The sequence below is a fragment of the Ictidomys tridecemlineatus genome, chromosome 10 (genome assembly GCF_052094955.1).
Source record: "Ictidomys tridecemlineatus isolate mIctTri1 chromosome 10, mIctTri1.hap1, whole genome shotgun sequence".
Taxonomy (NCBI): Eukaryota; Metazoa; Chordata; class Mammalia; order Rodentia; family Sciuridae; genus Ictidomys; species Ictidomys tridecemlineatus.
This window is the reverse complement of record NC_135486.1, coordinates 61,494,181-61,513,002: the sequence shown is the minus strand read 5'-3', so window position 1 is coordinate 61,513,002 and position 18,822 is coordinate 61,494,181. Positions and strand designations below refer to the sequence as shown.

The 18,822-nt window shown below is 49.3% G+C and overlaps 1 protein-coding gene and 1 long non-coding RNA gene across 2 annotated transcripts in view; both read right to left on the bottom strand.

Moving 5' to 3' along the window:
- The window catches only part of LOC144367295 (uncharacterized), a 490,767-nt gene that overhangs the window by 385,325 nt on the left and 86,620 nt on the right, over positions 1–18,822 (bottom strand). The window lies entirely within an intron of this gene.
- Positions 7,334–18,822, bottom strand: part of Kcnk1 (potassium two pore domain channel subfamily K member 1) — a 34,533-nt gene continuing 23,044 nt past the window's right edge. Inside the window, exons 2-3 of the mRNA XM_005320369.5 lie at positions 10,480–10,875; positions 7,334–8,491 (exon numbers count right to left, since the gene is read on the bottom strand). Coding sequence (XP_005320426.1) covers positions 8,235–8,491; positions 10,480–10,875 — 653 coding nt within the window. The 3' untranslated portion in view covers positions 7,334–8,234. The remainder of the gene's footprint in view (positions 8,492–10,479; positions 10,876–18,822) is intronic.

Below are 18,822 nucleotides of genomic sequence, written 5' to 3'. Positions count from 1 at the left end.
CATCAGCACACAAGTCCTGCCCAAGATTTATACCTTATATTACACTTTTATTTTGAAAAACTGCATGCCATTTTTTAAATTTTAACTTATGTGTTAATTGCTAAAACATAAAATACAGGTGATTTTTGTGTGTTTGTCTTGTGACCTGTGACTTTGCTAAGCTCACTCAGTAGTGGTAGAAGACATTTTTGTGGTGATAAGATACATATGGCATAAACCTCATCATTTTAGCAATAGGACAGAGAGCGTGCTTGCTTCATGGCTCGGAGGCTCCCACAAGTGTCTGGAACTCTGCTGCAGAGAGTGGGCTTGTGCTCACCTTGCTGCCCAGTGGAATGTCCCCCAAGGGCCCATATGTTAAGGGCTGGGATGGTACCACTGGAGGGAGATGGAGCCTGAGGGCCTCGAGAGAGGTCACTGTTGTGCTCTCAAAGGGGACTGTGGGACCCTACTCTCTTCTCTCTCTTTGCTCCCCGGCCCATGAAGACACAGGAGTGGCTCTAGCCACTCACTCCTGCCATGATGTGCTATCCTGCTGCAGGCCCAAAGCAATGGGGCCAGCAGGTAATGGACTGGAACCTCTAAGGCTGTGGATGGATGAAGTCCCTTAAGAAGTGGAGAAGGTTGTATTTGTTCTAATCCAAGGAAGATGAGCCTAACATGCTGAAGAGGCGGGAGCCTGTCTGGCATCGCCCAGCGCATGGAGCTGGACTTGCTGAGAGCACAGGTGGATGCCTCCGGGCTTCTTGGTGTACGTATGGATGGAAACAATTGTCCTCCAGTTAGGGACATCCCCCCAGATGGACAGCCCCAGAAAGAGCTGCACAGCATGGCTCTGAAGCATTCTCAAGCACCTTGAAGGAACGTTCTCCTCAGCACAGTTTGCACTATGATTTTAGGTAGACAGAATTGAGAAACGCTGTGTGAATTTCACAGAGTAACCAAGTCTGCTCATTATGAAAGAACTCCTGTGTGGTGAGGTCCACGAAGAACCACGGCCCACTGGATATGATTCACCTTCTTTGATGAGTCACAGGGCGCTCAGGTCTCCTGCTCAGCTCCCTGGGATGCTGTGAACACTAATTATCATTGAGCAGCAGGGGCCAGGGAAAGTCAATTCCTCATTTATGGCTCATTTGTTATTACCAGGATTTGTGCGGTTGTAAGCAACAGCATTTAAATAGTGACGAAGCAAAAGAAGGTGTTGGCTTAGCACTCTGCAGGGCAAGAATCTCCCGCAGCAAGTGATTGAAAATGAGCTTCACTCTGCTCAGGTCCTGCCCCAGAGGAAGGAGGCCCTCTCCCTGCAGGCCCAGGGGTCACCGCCTGAAGCCTGGGATTAACAGCAAGGCCAGCCAGCCTCATGTCAGTGTGCAGGGCGGCTTGGATGGACAGAAATTTTTAGAAATAGTTACATTTGACAAATAACTTCTCCAGTTAAATGGGATAGAATAAATATAATAAACATCCAAACGCAGAATTAGCTCTGCAATTAGCCAAAAATGTTCACCAAATTACCCTTCTGAAACTAAGACCCTGACCACATAATCATGTGGTAGAATGGCATTAGGGGTGCATGTGTGTGTGTGTGTGTGTGTGTGTGTGTGTGTGTGTACAGCCCTGGATTTCAGGCAGGATGCAAACATATTCAGATTATGGCCAAATCTGTCAGAAGGTCAAGGAGACCAATGTCTTTTGCTCCTGATGTTCAGTCACACCCGCTGGGGAGTCTGCCAGGCCCCTCTGCTCCAAGCACTAAGGTTCCTTGGTTTGGTGCCCACAGTGGCAGCCTCTCCTGGTCTCCCCATTCAGGTTGGGTGTTTGAAGAGCATCAGGTCCTCTCAGAGTGGGATACAAGGTCCTTTCCATCAGCCCTGTGGACACTTTTCTTCCGATCGTCAGGCACTGTGTGAGGTGCTTTGTCCACGTGATCTCCTTCCATCTTTGTGAAGTCTTCATTATGCCAACACAGCAAAGCACATTTGCCATCCCGTCTTGGTCGCTCTAACAAATGTTTTTTTTACTACTGTATTGACACTCTGTTGGTACTTTAGTTGCCAATATTATCATTACTGAATGCATAAATGCTCTAATTTCTACACTCAGAGTGGTTTGTACACAACACTGGAGCTGGATTTTGTTATGACGTGTGCGGAGCCAGGGTCTGTGCTAATTGCTTTTCTGCATATCACTAAGACCTGCACCCAGGGGGATCATGGTTAAGAGGAAGCAGAGACAAGGAGCTTGACAGAGGCCCCACAACGAGAGCAAGGCACGGGCATCAGACTCAGGCCCCACTCTGCTGGTGCCCAGCTGTGGCCCTCACCTTGGCCTGTGCTGGTCTCCTTCCGCCCTTTTTGGTTTGGGTCTTAGATGCCCCCAAACGCTTAAGTCTTGAGGGCTTGGTCCCCAGTGCAGCAGGTAGAGGCGGGGCTCTGGGAAGCCACTGGACCCTGGGGCTCTGGCCTCCTCATGGGCTAACCCAGGTGGATTGATAGTCTGATGGCGTTATTGGGAGCTGCAGCAGGTGGGGTCTAGCTGGAGGCTATAGGTCCCTGGGAGCTTGCTCTGGAGGGGTAGATCTCACCCCAGCCCCCTTCCCCTCTCTCTCTCTCCCTTCCTCCCTCTCCCTCTCTCTCATCTCTCTATCTCTCCCTCTCTCTTCTTCTCTCTCCCTCTCTCCCTCTCTCCCTCCCCCTCTCTCCCTCTCTCTCCCTCCCTCTCTCTCTCTCCCTCTGTCTTTCCCTCTCTCTCCCCCTCCCTCCCTCTCTCCCCCTCTCACTCATCTCTCTATCCATCTCTCCCTCTCTCTTCTTCTCTCTCCCTCTCTCCCTCTCTCCCTCCCTCTCTCTCGTTCTTTCTCCCTCTCTCTCCCTCTGTCTTTCCCTCTCTCTCCCCCTCCCTCCCTCTCTCTCCCCCTCTCTCCCTCTCTCTCTCCCTCTCTTGCTCTTTCTCCCTCTCTCCCTCTCTCTCCCTCTGTCTTTCCCTCTCTCTCTCTCCCCCCCTCTCTTTTCCTCTCTCCCTCTCCCTCCCTCCCTCTCCCTCCCTCCCTCTCCCTTTCTCCCTCTTTCTCCTTCTCTCTCCCTCTCTCCCTCCCTCCCTCTCCTTCTCTCTCCCTCTCTCTTCCTCCCTCTCTCTCTCCCTCCCTTTCCTTCTCTCTCCCTCTCTTCCTCCCTCTCTCTTCCTCTCTCTCCCCCCCCCACCTCTCTCCTATCAGCTGCCATGAAGTGAATAGTGTTCTTCCCACAGCAGGAACCAGCCCACCACAAACTGAAACCACGAACCGAAATAAATCTTCCTACTCTGTTCATGTCAGGTATTCAGGTCACAGTGACAGAAAGCTGACGTGACCTCCAAGGATCAGCTGCCCCACAAACCCTTCCTCTCCATCCCAACATTGAGGGCCCTTGTCTTCTTGTGAAGTCATTCTTGTTTTGCTGACACTGCAGGACAAGGCCAGCCCTGGAATCGACTGACCTTGTGCTGCTAATTGGGATGGGTTTGAGTTTATTCTCTAAATAAAGAACCACTTTCTTTGACAGCAGCTGGTGAAGGGGATGTGTTTACCCAGCCCACTCCCCGCAGATTGCTCTGCATTCCTCATCTCATCTGCTGACTTGGGAAGTTCTTCTTCTTGTCACACCTGACCTCTGACACATGCTGTGGACCTGGGTTTCACGAGAACTAAACCTTTGGTAGTTGACTGGTTCGGACTTTGAAGCACAGGCTGCAGCTTCTGAGGCGACCCTTCACCACCCCTGCCTGCTAATGGGGTCTTGTGTATGTTCCAGGAGGCGTGGGGGACATGGAGGTACCCAAAGGAACTTGGAGGGACATGTCAAAACTTAAGTGTGCACACGACGTGGGATTTGATCTTCTCCCCACCTGTTCACCTAAAAAGACAGGCATCACTTAGAATGAAGGCAGTTAGGGAGGCTAAGGCTTTGAGAGAGTTTGGAGGCTGAGATCGTACCTGTTTTCTTCAGATGGAGCATCACCTCCTCAGGGCCTCTGTCCTCTTCGCCCACCAGTGACACCTCTGACTTCAGCTCACCCATGGAGCAGTCAGGAAAGCATGTGCACATCCAGCACTTCCCAGGGTCTGAGCGGCTCTGAGTGGCCTGTAGTGACCCTGAGCTCTCGGGTGTCCTGTTCTAGGGGAAATTAGCAGACGGCGTCCAACCTCTGGCAATGGGAGAGCCACGCTGCCCTCTGCGGCTGGGTACTCAGTAGCTCACACAGCCACTTGCTTCTCCCTGCGTGGGGCATCGTCAAGGACGCATGAGGTCATTGACGAGGTGCAGGTCACCTGGGAGTGAGAAAACTAGGTTGTTAGGCTCTTGTCTTTGAGTGAGTCCTTCCACTGAGATCTGGCTGTAGAGCTGCATCCCCACAGGCCAGCTGCCAGCTTGTTCTTGAAACCAGTGCCCTTCTCAGAGAGTCTGTAATTGCTGGGGCCACAGGTGTCAATATCTGGCACTGCCACTGCGCTGCACTTCACCTGCTCCTCGGTGGGGCATGCAAGCCCAGGATAGTACACCCCGCACCCAGGGGACCTTCCATCTGTGGTTCCAGGCATCTAGCAGAGCAGGAAGCCACCAGTGAATTACATGAAGGTCTCTTCTCGGTATGGAGGCCAGGGAGATTCAGAGTTGGCACTGTGGACTATCCGTGGCAACAGATTGCCCATGCACATGGCTTGTATCTCCCCTCTGCTAAGAAGATCCCTCCGAGTAGCTCTGGAGACAGGTGTGCACTAGGAACTGGACAGCCCACCATTAGCCTTTTTTGGTGAAGAACATTCTGTGGAAGGCCTTGATGTTCTGGGTATAAATAAAGCAGGCAAGGGCTCCATTTTGCTAGAGTCACCTGGTCGGCTTGCCCATGCCTCCCCCACTTTTGAAACTACTTTCTGCATCCTGTGGTTTTTTTCTTTGTTCTGTTTTTCCTGGCTTTTATTTCTCAGCCAGCCATGCCACCAAGGAAAGCCCTATTTCCACAGACCGCAGGGAAGGTAGGAGAGACACCGGGGGTCTTGGAATGAATCCCTCAAATCTTTTCTTACAATATCTCCTTAAGTAGAGGAGTTAGGCAGTTTAACATCATTATGTAAACTATGATGGAAATAACACTAAAAGAAATGTGCTGCCCTCAGGCTAGCCTGTCTAATGCCTGCTTCTGCCCTGCCAGTTTCTGTATGTGTGAGTCAGCTTTGTGTGGCTGTGACAAAATGCCTGAGTAAATAACTTAAAAGAGTAAATATTTACTTTGGCTTACTGTCTCCAAGGTTTCAGCTCATGGTGCTGCCCTTCCTGCAGGCATCAGCAAAGATTGCCCAGCACACATGCAGCAGAGGGATCCATTCCTGCCACATGTGAGCATTCGAATGCGCATGCTCAGGCTGACCTGAGAGGCCTGAGGCCACTCCCCCTGCTTGCACATAGCCATTTCCCTTCGGCTTCTCAGCCTCATCATGATGCAGACAAGAGGCCCTGTGCCAGGACTCCAGCCCTGCACTCTTTGGACCTTCCAGGTGAATAATTGTTAATCAAGTAAATTTTTTTTCTTGTACATGACTGAGCCTCAGGTGTTTTGTTACAGCAGCACAAAATGGATTGAGACACAGCAGCTCATAAACAGAGTGGTGTAGACCAAGCTTCATCTGCTCACAGGCCACAGGTCTGGTCAATTGTTCTTACCAGAATCTTGCAGAGACTGCATGCATCCCTTGGTCTATACTCAACTCGTGGGTTTCTGGGAGGCTGAGGTCACACACACTGAGATATTCTGTTCTCTTCCACATGAGGTGCTTGTGCAGCTTCAAAATCTGCATTCCTGCAGTATGCATGGCCTCCTGATGCATGTGGAGCAGCGCCCTTCTCAGAACAGTGGATTTGTCGCATTTCTATACTGAGGCACTGGTGGGATCCTGGGAACTCCATCTGGATCCTGAATCCAGCTTATACTCAGAGTCCAGAAAGCTCCCACGCTGACATCACCTCCCTCTGCTCACCCTTACCTGTGGCTGGAGGGACAGTGCCAGCCCGAGGCGCTGCACTGCCATCACCCACCCCTCCTGCGCCCCAGCAGCCCGGTTTCTTGTTCTGTGAGAAGCTGACGGTGCTCCTCCTGCTGACCCAGCTCACTTCTCCCTGGGGACCAAGGTCAGTACCTGTCCAGCTGGGCAGATGCCCTCCCAGCATTTCCCACCCATCGAGGCCTGGGGCGGAGCTTGCTTCAACCTCACGGCTCACTCTTCACACCAGGAGCAAGCAGCTGAAGGACATCAAGGTTCCGTGCATTCTCTGCACGTTCAGGCCAGAAGAGCCCCAGGCTCAAGGACCAAAGGCTCCTCGACCCTGAAGTCACCCTGCCTGTGTTCCTCATTCTCTGCTCCCCTCTGCCTTAAAGCCGGGCAGCTGTGGCGAACCAGCCATTTCCTCCCGTACTCCCAACGCAGGAAGCCCTCCATGGTCATCCAGGGCCCCTGTGTGGCACTCTGCAGACCTCAGGGCTGCCTCTGCACCACCCTTGCCCTCTGCAGGCCCAGCCAGGCCACCACACCTGCTTCTGTTCTCCCAGGAGGCACCCTGCTCTCCTCCTTTCCATCTGCCCTGCGACCCCTTCCTCATGGAGTCATGGCCAGTATGGAAGAGATGTGCCCACGAGGCAGCATGACCCAGATCCGCAGCACAGGGAAGTCCTGCTGATGACATGGAGCGGCACGGGGGCTGCGGGGTGGGGGTGACTGCTGTTACCCCAAACAGGGCTCTGCTGGGAGTCGGTGACACCCCCGAGGATGACACGCAGTGGTTTGCTCGCGGAGGCACACGGTGCAGAGGGTGGTCACTGAGGAGCGCAAGGCATGTCTGCTCACCAGCAGGGCCCAGGATCACCTCCAGGGCAGCGAGCGGGACCCTGAGGACTTGCTTAGAGGGTCACTGGACATTTGTTATCACGCAGGACTTCCTAATCATCCCTTCTGTGACTCTTCACAGTGTCCCGGGTACCTCATTTACCTGCCACCTCTATGGATTCTGTAGAGAAGCACACACTCGCACTCACACATGCCCTCACACACACACGAACTCACACACATACACATGCACTCACACACATCCTCACATGCACCCTCACACACACCCTCACATACACACACTCACACACAGGCACTCACCCACACATACTCACACATGCCCTCACACAATGCACTCACACACGCCCTCACACACACACACAAACACACACATACACACCACCCTCATACATATGCACTCACACACCTATATATTATATACACAAAAGGAAGCTTTGGATATATTAGTGCACAGGATTGTGAACAGCAGAGATTTTTATTTATTTTAGCTTTTAAATGTAAAATCCTCAGATTAGTGTGACATAAGTGTGTATCTGGAGTCTTCATGTCCAAGTTCTGTGCTTTAGACCTGGTGGCTGTGGATCACAACGGGCCCTCAAAACAAAACCTCTCAGCCTTTTAATGAATCTTGCTTTTTCTTGCTTGATCTCGTCCACAGAAGTATTGGCAAACCTCCTGGACATCTGAGGTCACACTCCTAAGAGAGCAGCACATTCAGGGTGACAGATGCTGCAGGCATTCACTCTTATACTTACTATCCCCCTTATCTTATTGCGGCAATTCTGGATTCTTTAGTATAAAGAGAATCAAGAGCAAAACTATCTACATTCTGGGGTTAAGAAGTCCGGTGGGACCTGGTGACCTAGCTGTATATACAAGATATAAATCTATTTGTACTTTAGATGTACATAGTTAATGGTAACCTAGTCATTATAAATAGTAAGTTTAACTTAGATACTATAAAAATAATCATTTTGGATGGGCACATGCAAACTGGTACACTTAAACCTATTTATAAAACGCATTTTTTTTTGTTTTAAATATAAATGTTGCTATTTAGCCATCAACTCAATGATTTAAATGCAAACCCCAAAGTCCCCAATTAAAAGTATAAAATCTGCTTCCACCCAATGCGGCACACGGCTTCAAGTGTTCTTCTCCTGTTAGTCAGGTCTAGATGGTTTTGTGGTATGTGAAATACAGGTGTATGCTCGGTCTCCCCAGATATCAGACACCCCTCCAGAGTCAAAGCTACTTTTGCTCCACATTTTTTAAATATTGCAAACTGTAGGTGCCCTTAAGAAGGCCTCATCTTGGCTTTCCCATTCTCCTGGAAGAGGACCCGCCCAGCCCACGATCAGTGGCCTGCAGAGCCATCTGCACAGGCAGACGGAGTGGCCACGAAGGGCTCATTTTGCTTCTGATCCTCCTTCAAGCCGGCTGCCTGGTCTGTGATAGAGGAGAAAGACAGCTGGTCATGCTCCATAATGTGCACCTGATCTTCATCCTTGTCTTTCTTCACGTAGAACATTTTTCTGAATTTCTTCAGCTCGTGGAGCTCACAGAAGGTTTCCAGAACCACCAACATGGCAATGAGTCCCAGCAGCAGGTAGCCTGCGTGAGAAGGACAGCATCTCAGTGCAACCCAGTCACAGGAGAGCCCCTGAACCGTGCTGACCTGCCTCCCACCCCTGCCACAGAAAAGCTACAGAACGGAATGATTCGTTTCTAGGAAAGTTTAAAGACCATGGCTCCAAGAGGAACTGCACAGAAAAGGAGGTGAAGAGGGGTTTACCCTTCTATCAGCTGGAATTATTCAAATCACAGGCTGCAATTTTTGAGGGAAAAAAATAAAAAAAAATTAGCACTAATGGGGCCCCTCCAAGTGTGGCCTCCCACCAGGAGGGCTCCACCTCTGCCCTAACTCAGGCTCACACAGCCTGTGGCATGTTAGGAATGCTTGCAACTTACCATGGGTACCTTTTAAAGCATGTAATATCCTTATCATTATTTCCACTACAGAATAAGAAGTTTAGTAACAGAAATTACTTCTTAAGCTAAATTAAGATTCCATAAACTAGTTAGATTGCCTAAAAAAACATGTCCACATTGTAACAAGAGATAAATGTTATGCAAGGATTTGGTACTACATGAAAAACGGAAGAAGAGAAACTGTTGGACAAACTGAGAAGGCAATTCACCCAAGAAAAGAGCGGAGCTGGTAAGTAGAATCAGAAATATTGTACTTCCCTAAGTCATGAAAATTAGATAATTTAAAATAAAAATTAGATAATTATCTGTTAAATGAAAAAGAGTTAAGATAATGTTTATTTTGCTATCAAATTCACATACAGAAAAAACACCACTATAACGCTACTGGCCACTGCCGCCCCAAGAGGACTGAAACCGTTGGGCTCAGATAGAGCCGGTGACTGCTAGGACCCATAACACCATTCGGAGAGCCCGGAACAATATGTTCTGAGCCACAGAAAAGCATATTCCTGTTGGGCCAGCAATGCCACTTCTTGGAAACATATGAAAGTTCAAAAAGTATTTTAAAAAGTGTCATCTGTAATGTTATCTATAACATTCCCAAATTAGAAGCCACTATTTAGTAGTCAACAACAGAGACGTGGAGAGCTGATGGCGTGGCCCCGTGGTAAATCACAGATGCCACAAACAACTCTTAGGGGATGGGGAACCAAGGGCCCGCACCTGCTGAGCTGCGAGTGGCCTGGCACTGCTGGAAGCTCTGAGGACTTGTGAGTGACATTCCCTGTTCTTGATGAGCCCACAATTTAATGGAATTGTTAACACAGACACAGTTCAACTAAGCATTTGTAGCATTGAAATGTCAGGACAGGCACATACGAGTGTCCGAGTTTCCACTCTGACCTCCTAGAGGACATGGGCTGAGTAAGTCACAAATGGGAAGATCCTGGAAGGGGCAGAAATGGGAACTGCATGTCCATCAGGACTGCACAAGTGTGCATCCTAGGAGACAGGGAGGGCCGCGCAGCAAGCAGCTTCTCCAAGTGGGTGACTACATTTTCCCAGATATTACATTAAATTTAAACTGAAATTATTTGAAAAATTATGAGTCACTGGCCATTTGAATTTTCATGACTATTTTATTTTCTCCATATAATATTCTAGAAACATTCAACATCCAATAACTTCTTCAAAAAGTACCAGATGGACAAAGGAGATAAATGACCATTTTTAGAAATTCCTGGTCAACAGTGGTGGGCTCTACCCAAGGCCTCACTCCCTTATGCTCACTTAACAAAGCAGAGCAACTTGCTTCATTAAAAGTTGGGCATCAAGCATGTCCTGTGTGGCTTGTTTTAATACAGCACTGTCTAAGGCCTAGATATTATTGATCAGTTGTTATAAGGTGCCAGGGGGAAAAAATAGGTAATAAAGGTTCTGAAAAAGAATTTTTATGGGAATCATGAAAGAAAATAGCATGGGAAGGTGGCAAAAGTGGAAGACCCACACTAACCCACGAGGAAGCACCCCGAGCACTTATGGGTGACTACTGGGGGGTAGCGCTCGGGTGGTAAGACAGACCTGAGGGGCAGCCTGGGCGTGATACTCACAGGTGATCCCGATCTTGTAGAGCTCTCTGAATTTCTGGTTGTAGCCCTCTCCAGGAACGTAGTCCCCGAGGCCGATGGTGCTCAGGGAGATGAAACAAAAATAGAAAGATTCCAGGAAGTTCCAGTCGTCCTCCAGGACAGAGAAGACCGCGGCCGGGATGAAGAAGAAGCAGGACACAGTGACGAACCCAAGGAGGACAGCGTGGACGATAGCCACCATCTGCTTGGAGAAGCCCCAGCGGATGTGGAAGTAGAGGACAGGTCTGCGGGTGACATGCACAGTGACGCGCTGGACCACGGCCGTCAGGAACAAGAGGGTGAACGGGATGCCTATGACGGAGTAGATGATGCAGAAGGCCTTGCCCCCGTCAGACAGGGGCACGGTGTGGCCATAACCTGCAAGGGGAAAGAGTGACAGGTGAGCCGAAGCTGGGGAGCAGGAAATGGGTTGTGCTTTGGGTTTTGGTGCTGAGGATGGAACCCAGGGCCTTGCACACACTCTCCCACTAAGCCACTTCCAGGCCCAGAAGATAAAACGTTTTTAAGTGACATGTGTCTACTGTCTGCCTCATCCCTCCAACAGAGGAGAATTGAGAGACTCTAGGTCTGGTGCCGTTAGGTCAGTAGGATCCATCCGTGGAGGCCAGACTCCTGGGAGGCCCACCGCTCTGTAACCTGACCAGATCGTCCCACAACCTGCCCCTGGCCTGAGACTCGCCGTCTGGCTGAACAGGAAGAGCAAGCTGAGCTGCAGAGCAGAAGGAAAGCTCAACGTGGGTCCCCCTTACCCAGCATGATGCAACCTCTGCTCCCAAGGACACTCACAGTGTCACACCCAATCCACCCACTTCCAAAACATATGACTCACCAGACATTGTGACCAGAATGAGTGACAAATAAGGTGTGTGTGGAGAAGCAGCCCTCGGGAGGCAGCAGGAGGGGTGGACTCCACTAAGATAGGAAACGGGAGGGCAGAAATGAGGCCAAAGCTCGTGGTCATGGGCCAGCATTGCTTCTAAAGTGTCCTGCTCCGTCACCTGGCTCCAGGGAACACTCAGACACCTGCCCTCTTCCCCCTTGTCACTTCCAGACATTCAAAGATGCCATCAATTCCCAAAGAAGCATCAAGACAATTCCATTAGGGGCAGTGGTCACAACGGACGCCTGTTTCATTCCCACATGGCCACACAAAGGACTCTTCATCCAACCAAAGCCAGCAGGAGGGAACCTGGCCAGGCCCGAGGCTCCCAGGGTTCTAGGAGATCAAGGGCACTTCACCGGAAAGCCCCAACCTGTCCAATGAGGCAGCTCAGGACACTTTGCCAACTAAGTGCATTTTTTGTTGTTGTTGTTAAAACGAAATTGGATTCTGAAAAAACTGATCTTTGAGTATAATTGAAAAGTGGTTTCAAAATTGAATCTTGAAAATGTGTCTTGCTCAACTACATGTGCAAATTCTCTGCTTCATGCCTGATATCCAGGTCTAGGTAGTTATCCTTTGATTATCATTATTATCATTAAGTCCTAGGGACTGATCCCAGGTGTGCTTTACCACTTACACCACTAGTCTTTTTTATTTTATATTTTGAGACAGAAGTAAATTGCCCTGGCTGGCTTCAAACCTGTGATCCTTCTGTCTTGGTCCCTGGAGTCACCCGGGTTCCAGATGTGGAACACCACGTCCACTCAGCCGCTTCCTGGATTATTCTTCATACGCTGCCCCCAAGCACAGTTTGTGAGTAAACTACAGCAGGTTCTCCTGTCCTCTGGAATCACTTGCAAACATGTCCATCCACCAACTTGAGCATTTTTGTGTGGAGATTCCAGAGCTTAGATTCTAAAAGGAGGACCGTGTCCCCCAGGGGTCAGGAACCACTGCTCCAAGCCTCAGTGTCTGAAGCCATCTTGTCCACACACGCCCAGCAGCACTAGGGATGCCCTGGCTAACTTCATGCCTGGTATTCAGAGAGGAAAAGGGCAGGCTGGAGCAGTGTGTTAGCCTGCTTTTGCCTCTTTGTGACCACAAGGACAGCTCGGGGAGGAAAGGTTTACTTGGGGCTCACAATTTCAGAGATCTCAATCTACAGATGGCCAGCTCCATGGCTCTGGGCCCGAAGTTGGGCAGCACATCATGGGGGAAGGGCCCAGGGCAGGAGAGCTACTCAGCTCATGGCAGGATCAGGAAGCAGAGAGAGGTAGTGCAAAGGGGACCCAGGGTGGGTACATACTTCCAGGGCAGACCCAGGGGCCCACCTCCTCCATCCCCCCCCCCACCTGTCTTCAGTTACCACCCAGCCATTCAAACGAGGGTGGCCTGATTAGGTCACAGCTCACAGTCCAATTATCTCACCCCTGAGTACACCTGAATCAATGGGAGCTTTTGGGATACACCTCACATCCAAACCCTGGCAGCACACTCAGAATCACAAGCGTGATGGCGACACCCAGAATCACAAGAGTGATGGTGACAGTCTGCTAACTTACATACATGCTGCAGCGTAAAGAAGCAGGAAAATGTGAATGTTTAGTTTTGCAAAAAAAGAAGGAGACTTGTTATAAGCAAAACCACCCACGTCACAGAAACTCCGGGGCCAGTGGAAGGTACGATTCCAATTGGGCATTGAGGAAGGATATTCCAATGATCAGAGATGCATGGAAATAACTCTGAAATGGAATTCTATCTAACCAGCACCGAAGCCAGCGGGAAGGCAATTCACCCATTTGTTCCAAGCCTGAGACCCAAAGCAGAAGGAGGTCACAGTCTCTGACAACTAGAGGGTGGCACGCTGCAAGGAGGAACTTGGCTTGGCAGGGATTTTGTAGAGGAAGCACAAGAGTCGCTGAGTCTGTTGGCAAAAGGATTTCAGCCTGTGATTTGATTCCATTTTTCTTTGGCAGCATTTTTTGAAAGTTGGCTTTTCTAAAAGTGTGACACACCTCTGCCACACAGCCCACCTCTTCCTACCATCTGTCCCAATAAATGACATGATCTTAGCAAGGGATAAAAAGTAAGGGTATGATTTACTCTCAAAATTTGATAGATCATTTTATGAGAATGTTAACTAATTCTCATTGACTCAAATATTGTCTCTGAGCAGCAAAGATAATCACGACAGGACTCCAGGTTCTCTGCATGATGACATTTTTGTACTGGTGATAGAGTCCTGCTGGGAGACTATCACCAGTACAGGGTGCAGACCTTCACTGAGGCTGTTTCCGCTCCTCCTGATGTTTACATAAATCATATTTGTTAAAGGAAAGTAAATCTAAAAGGCACCTGTCCTCTGAGTTGCCCACACTTTGACTGCAGGCCACACTGGGAAAACATCCTTTGCCCTGCCCACACAGCAATTGGTTTTCAACAGACCCCCTCGGTGGCCCTGCTGGAAGCTCTCAGCCTACTGGACACTCACGAGCTCACTCAAGCTCAGCCAGTGGAATATCCAAGTAAATCATGAAGCAAAGCTCATAGTTTTCAAATCTTATAATCATACTAAAATCCATTACAAATGATGAAAAATTTAGCAAGATTTAATAAACCTGGCATATTGGGGTTAAATTTTTCTAAGGCTAGTCACATGATTTGGGGCCCAAAAGACTGTGTATCACAAAGTTGGCTGAAACTTATTTCAAGACCTCAATTAGGTCCTGGGGTGAAACTCCTACAAAGTCCATGTTCTCGTGGTTTCGCCTCCTGCTCCCCAGCTGCTACACCCCTGGGGGCCACATAGGAAGGCCGAATGGGGTGGGTGTGTGGACGGTCCTCTCCTGTACAATGCGGCTCTAAACACAGCTGCTGATACTTTGCTCCCTAACGCTGATCTACAACCCAATTAGGCCACGCCAGACACGGGCCTTCCGGTTGTTCTGGTACCAAGTCCTGAGGAGGTCCAAGGCAGAGGACCTCTGTGGCTCCTCTGGTGCATCAGAGCAAGTCACCAATGTGCAGTTTCTTCACCTGTATCAGATGCTTTTGAGAGGTGCAGTTGACCATGGCCTATGACCTTGGCCATATAATACTCTCATTGTCTTACATTAATTATGATGTGGAACCTTGTATATGTTCTTCATTAAGTTAGCTTTATACAGGCTAAATAAAAACAACAGACAAATAAAAAACGAGAGAAAAGTCTCGGTCTCTGAAGTCCACCCTGATGGGATCAGGCACAATGCTCTTGTCTCTGAACAGACTTGGCTTTGCCAAGGGGACGTCAGTGGTCTCCCTGGAGGGAGACAGGGTGCTCCTCCACTTCAAAGCTCCCAGCGTTCCATTCTACAGCAAGCGGTGACCCTGGAGCTGTGGGCCTTGGAGTCCACAGGCCTGAGAGCCACGAGCGCCCACACTGGAGGAGAAGGCTCATGGTCTAGCTTCACAAAGGTATGGAACTTGCCTAAGCCAGACAGGCACCCACTTGTCTCTCCAATTCACCTTGAAAAGTAAGATGGCTGAGTGTGTGAGAGGGGCACTGCAGACTCTTCAGGGTCCCCATCACCAGACCACCTCTGAGTGCCAGGAGGCAGACGGACTCTTTTAGCTCCCACCTGCAGCCCTATCAGCCAACAAAGCTTTGAAACAGGGATGAAGGTCAAGGCCACCCCTCTGAAAATGCCCCTCCTCTGTCCCTTCTGAGAACACACCTTGGGCTCACTCCTGGTGTGTCCTGAATCGCAATTCTTACTCGAGGATAATCACGTCCTTTGCTCGTGGAATAGCTTAGTGGATTGGGCTGTCGCCTACACACAGCTTTTGGCCTCTGCTGCAGGTGAGGTCCTCAACCCAGCCTCAGGCATCAGCAACTGCTGTCAGCAGCACCTCAGCCCACCCCGGGGTCTGTGGGCACATGGCAATGCCCATGGTCTCACTGTGTGTCTGTCACACAGAGAGCCACTTTCTACCCTGGGACATTGGGAGAAAGAGTTAGAACCTGCCGCCAAGCCGGATTATTGCAGAAGACAGCACGGCCAAGGAAGAATTGCATTTTATTCTATTTTGCCCTTTTTATTCTTTAAAAAGTATTTTCCCTCTCACTCCTTCTTGACCATGCAAAAAATTTAGTAACAAGACAAGAATGAAGCAATGTTGAAGAAGTCAACAGACAAAAGATATAGTTTTCCTAAAGCCCCATATCTTGGAATAGGCCTCCTAACCTACTAAGCAAAGCAGCGGTTTCTCCATCTGCTGCCACGCACCCTCCAGGTTTGCCTTCAGGTTTGACTCATTATGCAGCTATCGGGACCCTAAGGTTTAAATGTTATCCTAAAGTAAAGTCTTCCCAGAGGTACTTAAGAGTAGGGTTTTACTTCCCAGAGGTGCTTAAGAGTAGGCATTTCACCCGGGCGTGGAGGCCACAGGCATTTCCCCAGGCACAGAAGCAGCTGGCATTTCCCAGGCTTGAAGAAACTGACAACTCAGGATTGAAACTTCTCTTCCCCTGGGAACATGAGCAGCTCCAAAGTCAATAACAAATGTGGAAGACATGAAGGCATCCCATACTAGTTGCTAAATTTCCACTGCGCCATTCCCATTCATTTCCTGCCAAACCTGCAAATAGCTGACACAGTTCTTGTGATGACCGCAAGGCTCAACTTTAGACCAGAAGGCTAAGCATCCTCAACTCTCATGTCATGTAAAGGTGTGATGGTGACAATGGCTACTCCATTTTGTTTTATGCCACCATGTAGAAGATGAGCTTCACTTTGCAAAATTGGCCCTTGTAAAGTTTTTCTATTTTATTCCTTTGCCCAGAGATTCAACTTCTAAGAAAACCCACTTTAATGGTCGAAATGTTAAGAGTAAGTTATTCCAGGAAAAGGAGACAAAGAGGAAAAACATTTGTCCTAATCAGTAATCTTTCATTTTTCAGAAACTAGAACCTGGTGGTCTTCAAGTAACATGAAGTGTGGGCCAAGGGCCTGCTAATACTGTTCTCTCATTAAAAGAATAGAGCTTAATTTGCATGAAAATAATGTGTGTATTGAAGGATTGCAACCTGTACAGGAGATGAAAGTCATCACTAATCCTCACAGGAACCAGGAACCCTCTGATGGAAAAGCAGGGAATATATCCCCTGGGTGACACAGAGCTACAGCGTGGCTGGATGCCCAGCTCAGCCAGCATACATCTTTCCCTCCCATCCACCTCCACCCTCCTCTCCTCCTCAGAAAACCCTTCTGCACAGCTGAATTCTTTGGAAGTGGACATTAGGACAAAACTCTGGCCATGATGGCATCAGCTGACTTGCAATGGAACCTATTCCCTCCCACCAGCTCTCCTCTCCACACACTGGCTGCTATATGGGGCCAAAGCCCAGCCTTGACATAAGCTGTCAATTGCCCCAGGACTCAGAGGGGTGCTGCATGCCTCCACCCACAGGGAATCAGGTTCCTGGGAGGAAACGCGGTCAGCCACACCTGTACCTCCACACCTTTCGGAGGCAGAGGCTCCTGGAACAAAGGACATGTAAGGCTGCACCTGGAGGAAATGGGTTAATGAGGAAAGACAAACCAAGCACGTTTACATTTTGAAGCTCTGGTTTGAGCTTCCAGTGGTTCACCAGGGCAGCACCACTCAGCGAGTGGCCCGCTCTCCTCCAGAGGGGCGAGGGGGGCGTCTATGAAGGGTTTGCAGCAGCAGGACAGGGAACACTTCTGACCGGTCAGAGAAGCAGGTTCCTAGTTGGTGGTCAGTCTGTTTCTGGCTAGTCTGTTACACCGGACTTTGGTTTATCCAGGTGGGCACTTAAAGTGCAGAGCCGCCCCAGCCCAGCGGCCTCCCCGGAGAACCACATTTCCTAAACTTGAATCCTGACTCTGCCTCTTACTAGCTGTGTGACCCGAGGAGCATCCTGGGAACACGACTGGAACAGCAGGCAGAGCGTCCCACTATGTCTTAAGACACCCCGTCTGAGGTTAGTCGGCTTTGGAAGTTGCCCCTGGTGACGTTACCCCTTCTCTTCCTTCCATTGTTGTGAATTTCAAAGAAAACTACCTTGGGATGACTGGCACACTGACTGCTGGAGCCAAATATTGCAGGAAGAAAAACAAGAGAAACACTGAGCCCAAGCCCCCTCATCACTAATCCTTCTTCAGGTTTTCAGAGCCTGGAGCAGATGATGTTCTTCAGATAACATCCAAGTGGGAGCCAAGGACTTGCTAATCTTGCTTTCTAATTAAAAATAAAATGATGTTGAACTTGTAGGAGGAATAAAATGCTTATCTAGAGAATTAGAGGGATTGGCCAGGCCCTGATGACCCCACTCAGCACACAGCCTCCTGCCCATCATTCCCTGCATCTTTTTTCCTCCCAGGAAAGCCCTTGGGTACCTGAGGCGGTCTTTGTTTGAGGGATGGCAGCCCTGTCTCTTCTCAGGGCTACCCTCAATACACCTGATTTCCTCCCACCCACTCAAGTCTCCCAAATTGAGTGGTCAACAGATGGACATGGGTCTAGTAGCATCACTTCCTGCCTTGTGCAGGGGTCCTGAGGACCAAAGAGAGGGGTCCAGGTGTGGCAGTGAGTGTAGCCAAAGTGTCTGTGGTGTGTCAGGGAGGTAAACGCTTCCACAGGCTGCATACGGGTAGCTGAAGGACTGCTGCAGGTTCTTCCAGCTCGGCCACCAGCTCTGGGCACGCTAGTTAGATGCCATTGGCATGCTCCCATTTCTTCTCTGTACACAGTTCAGTTTTTCCCAAGCCTTTCAAGACATCGTCCACAGTGATGGCTAGAAGCTATCAAAACAGTATCTGATAAAAATTGATAAAGAAGGGTTGGGGCTGTAGCTCAGTGGCAGAGCACCTGCCTTGCATGTATGAGGCACTGGGTTCAATTCTCAGCACCATATAAAAACAAACAAATAAAATAAAGGCATTCTGTCTACCTACAACTACAAAAATTTAAAAAATTGATAAAGAAAAATCCTGAGAAATCCTCAATTTCACTAGAAATGCTGGAGGGTGGAAGAGATGAGAGTTAGTTAGCTGCAGGTGGAACCATGGAGAGTATTTATGTTGAAACTTCAATTTGAACCCCATAATTGTCACCATCAGTGCCACTATATCCTGATTTAATGTTTCATGACTATTAACTTTAACAAATCCAGGAGTGATGGTAGCTTCTCCTCACGAGCTACCCTCCCGCCAGGCCTCCTGCTTCACATGGACACCACGGCGGATGAAAATCAGGCAGGGCCAAGATGTTTCCCCAGGTGTTAAGACTGACCACCCAAGAAACACCAAGGCAAGCGTAGGAAGCAAGTTTTATTTAAAGATAGAACAGAGATAAACTCCTCTGCAGAAAAGGGGTCCCAGAGCTGGTATTCAAAGAAGTGGGGTGTCTTGCCCCTT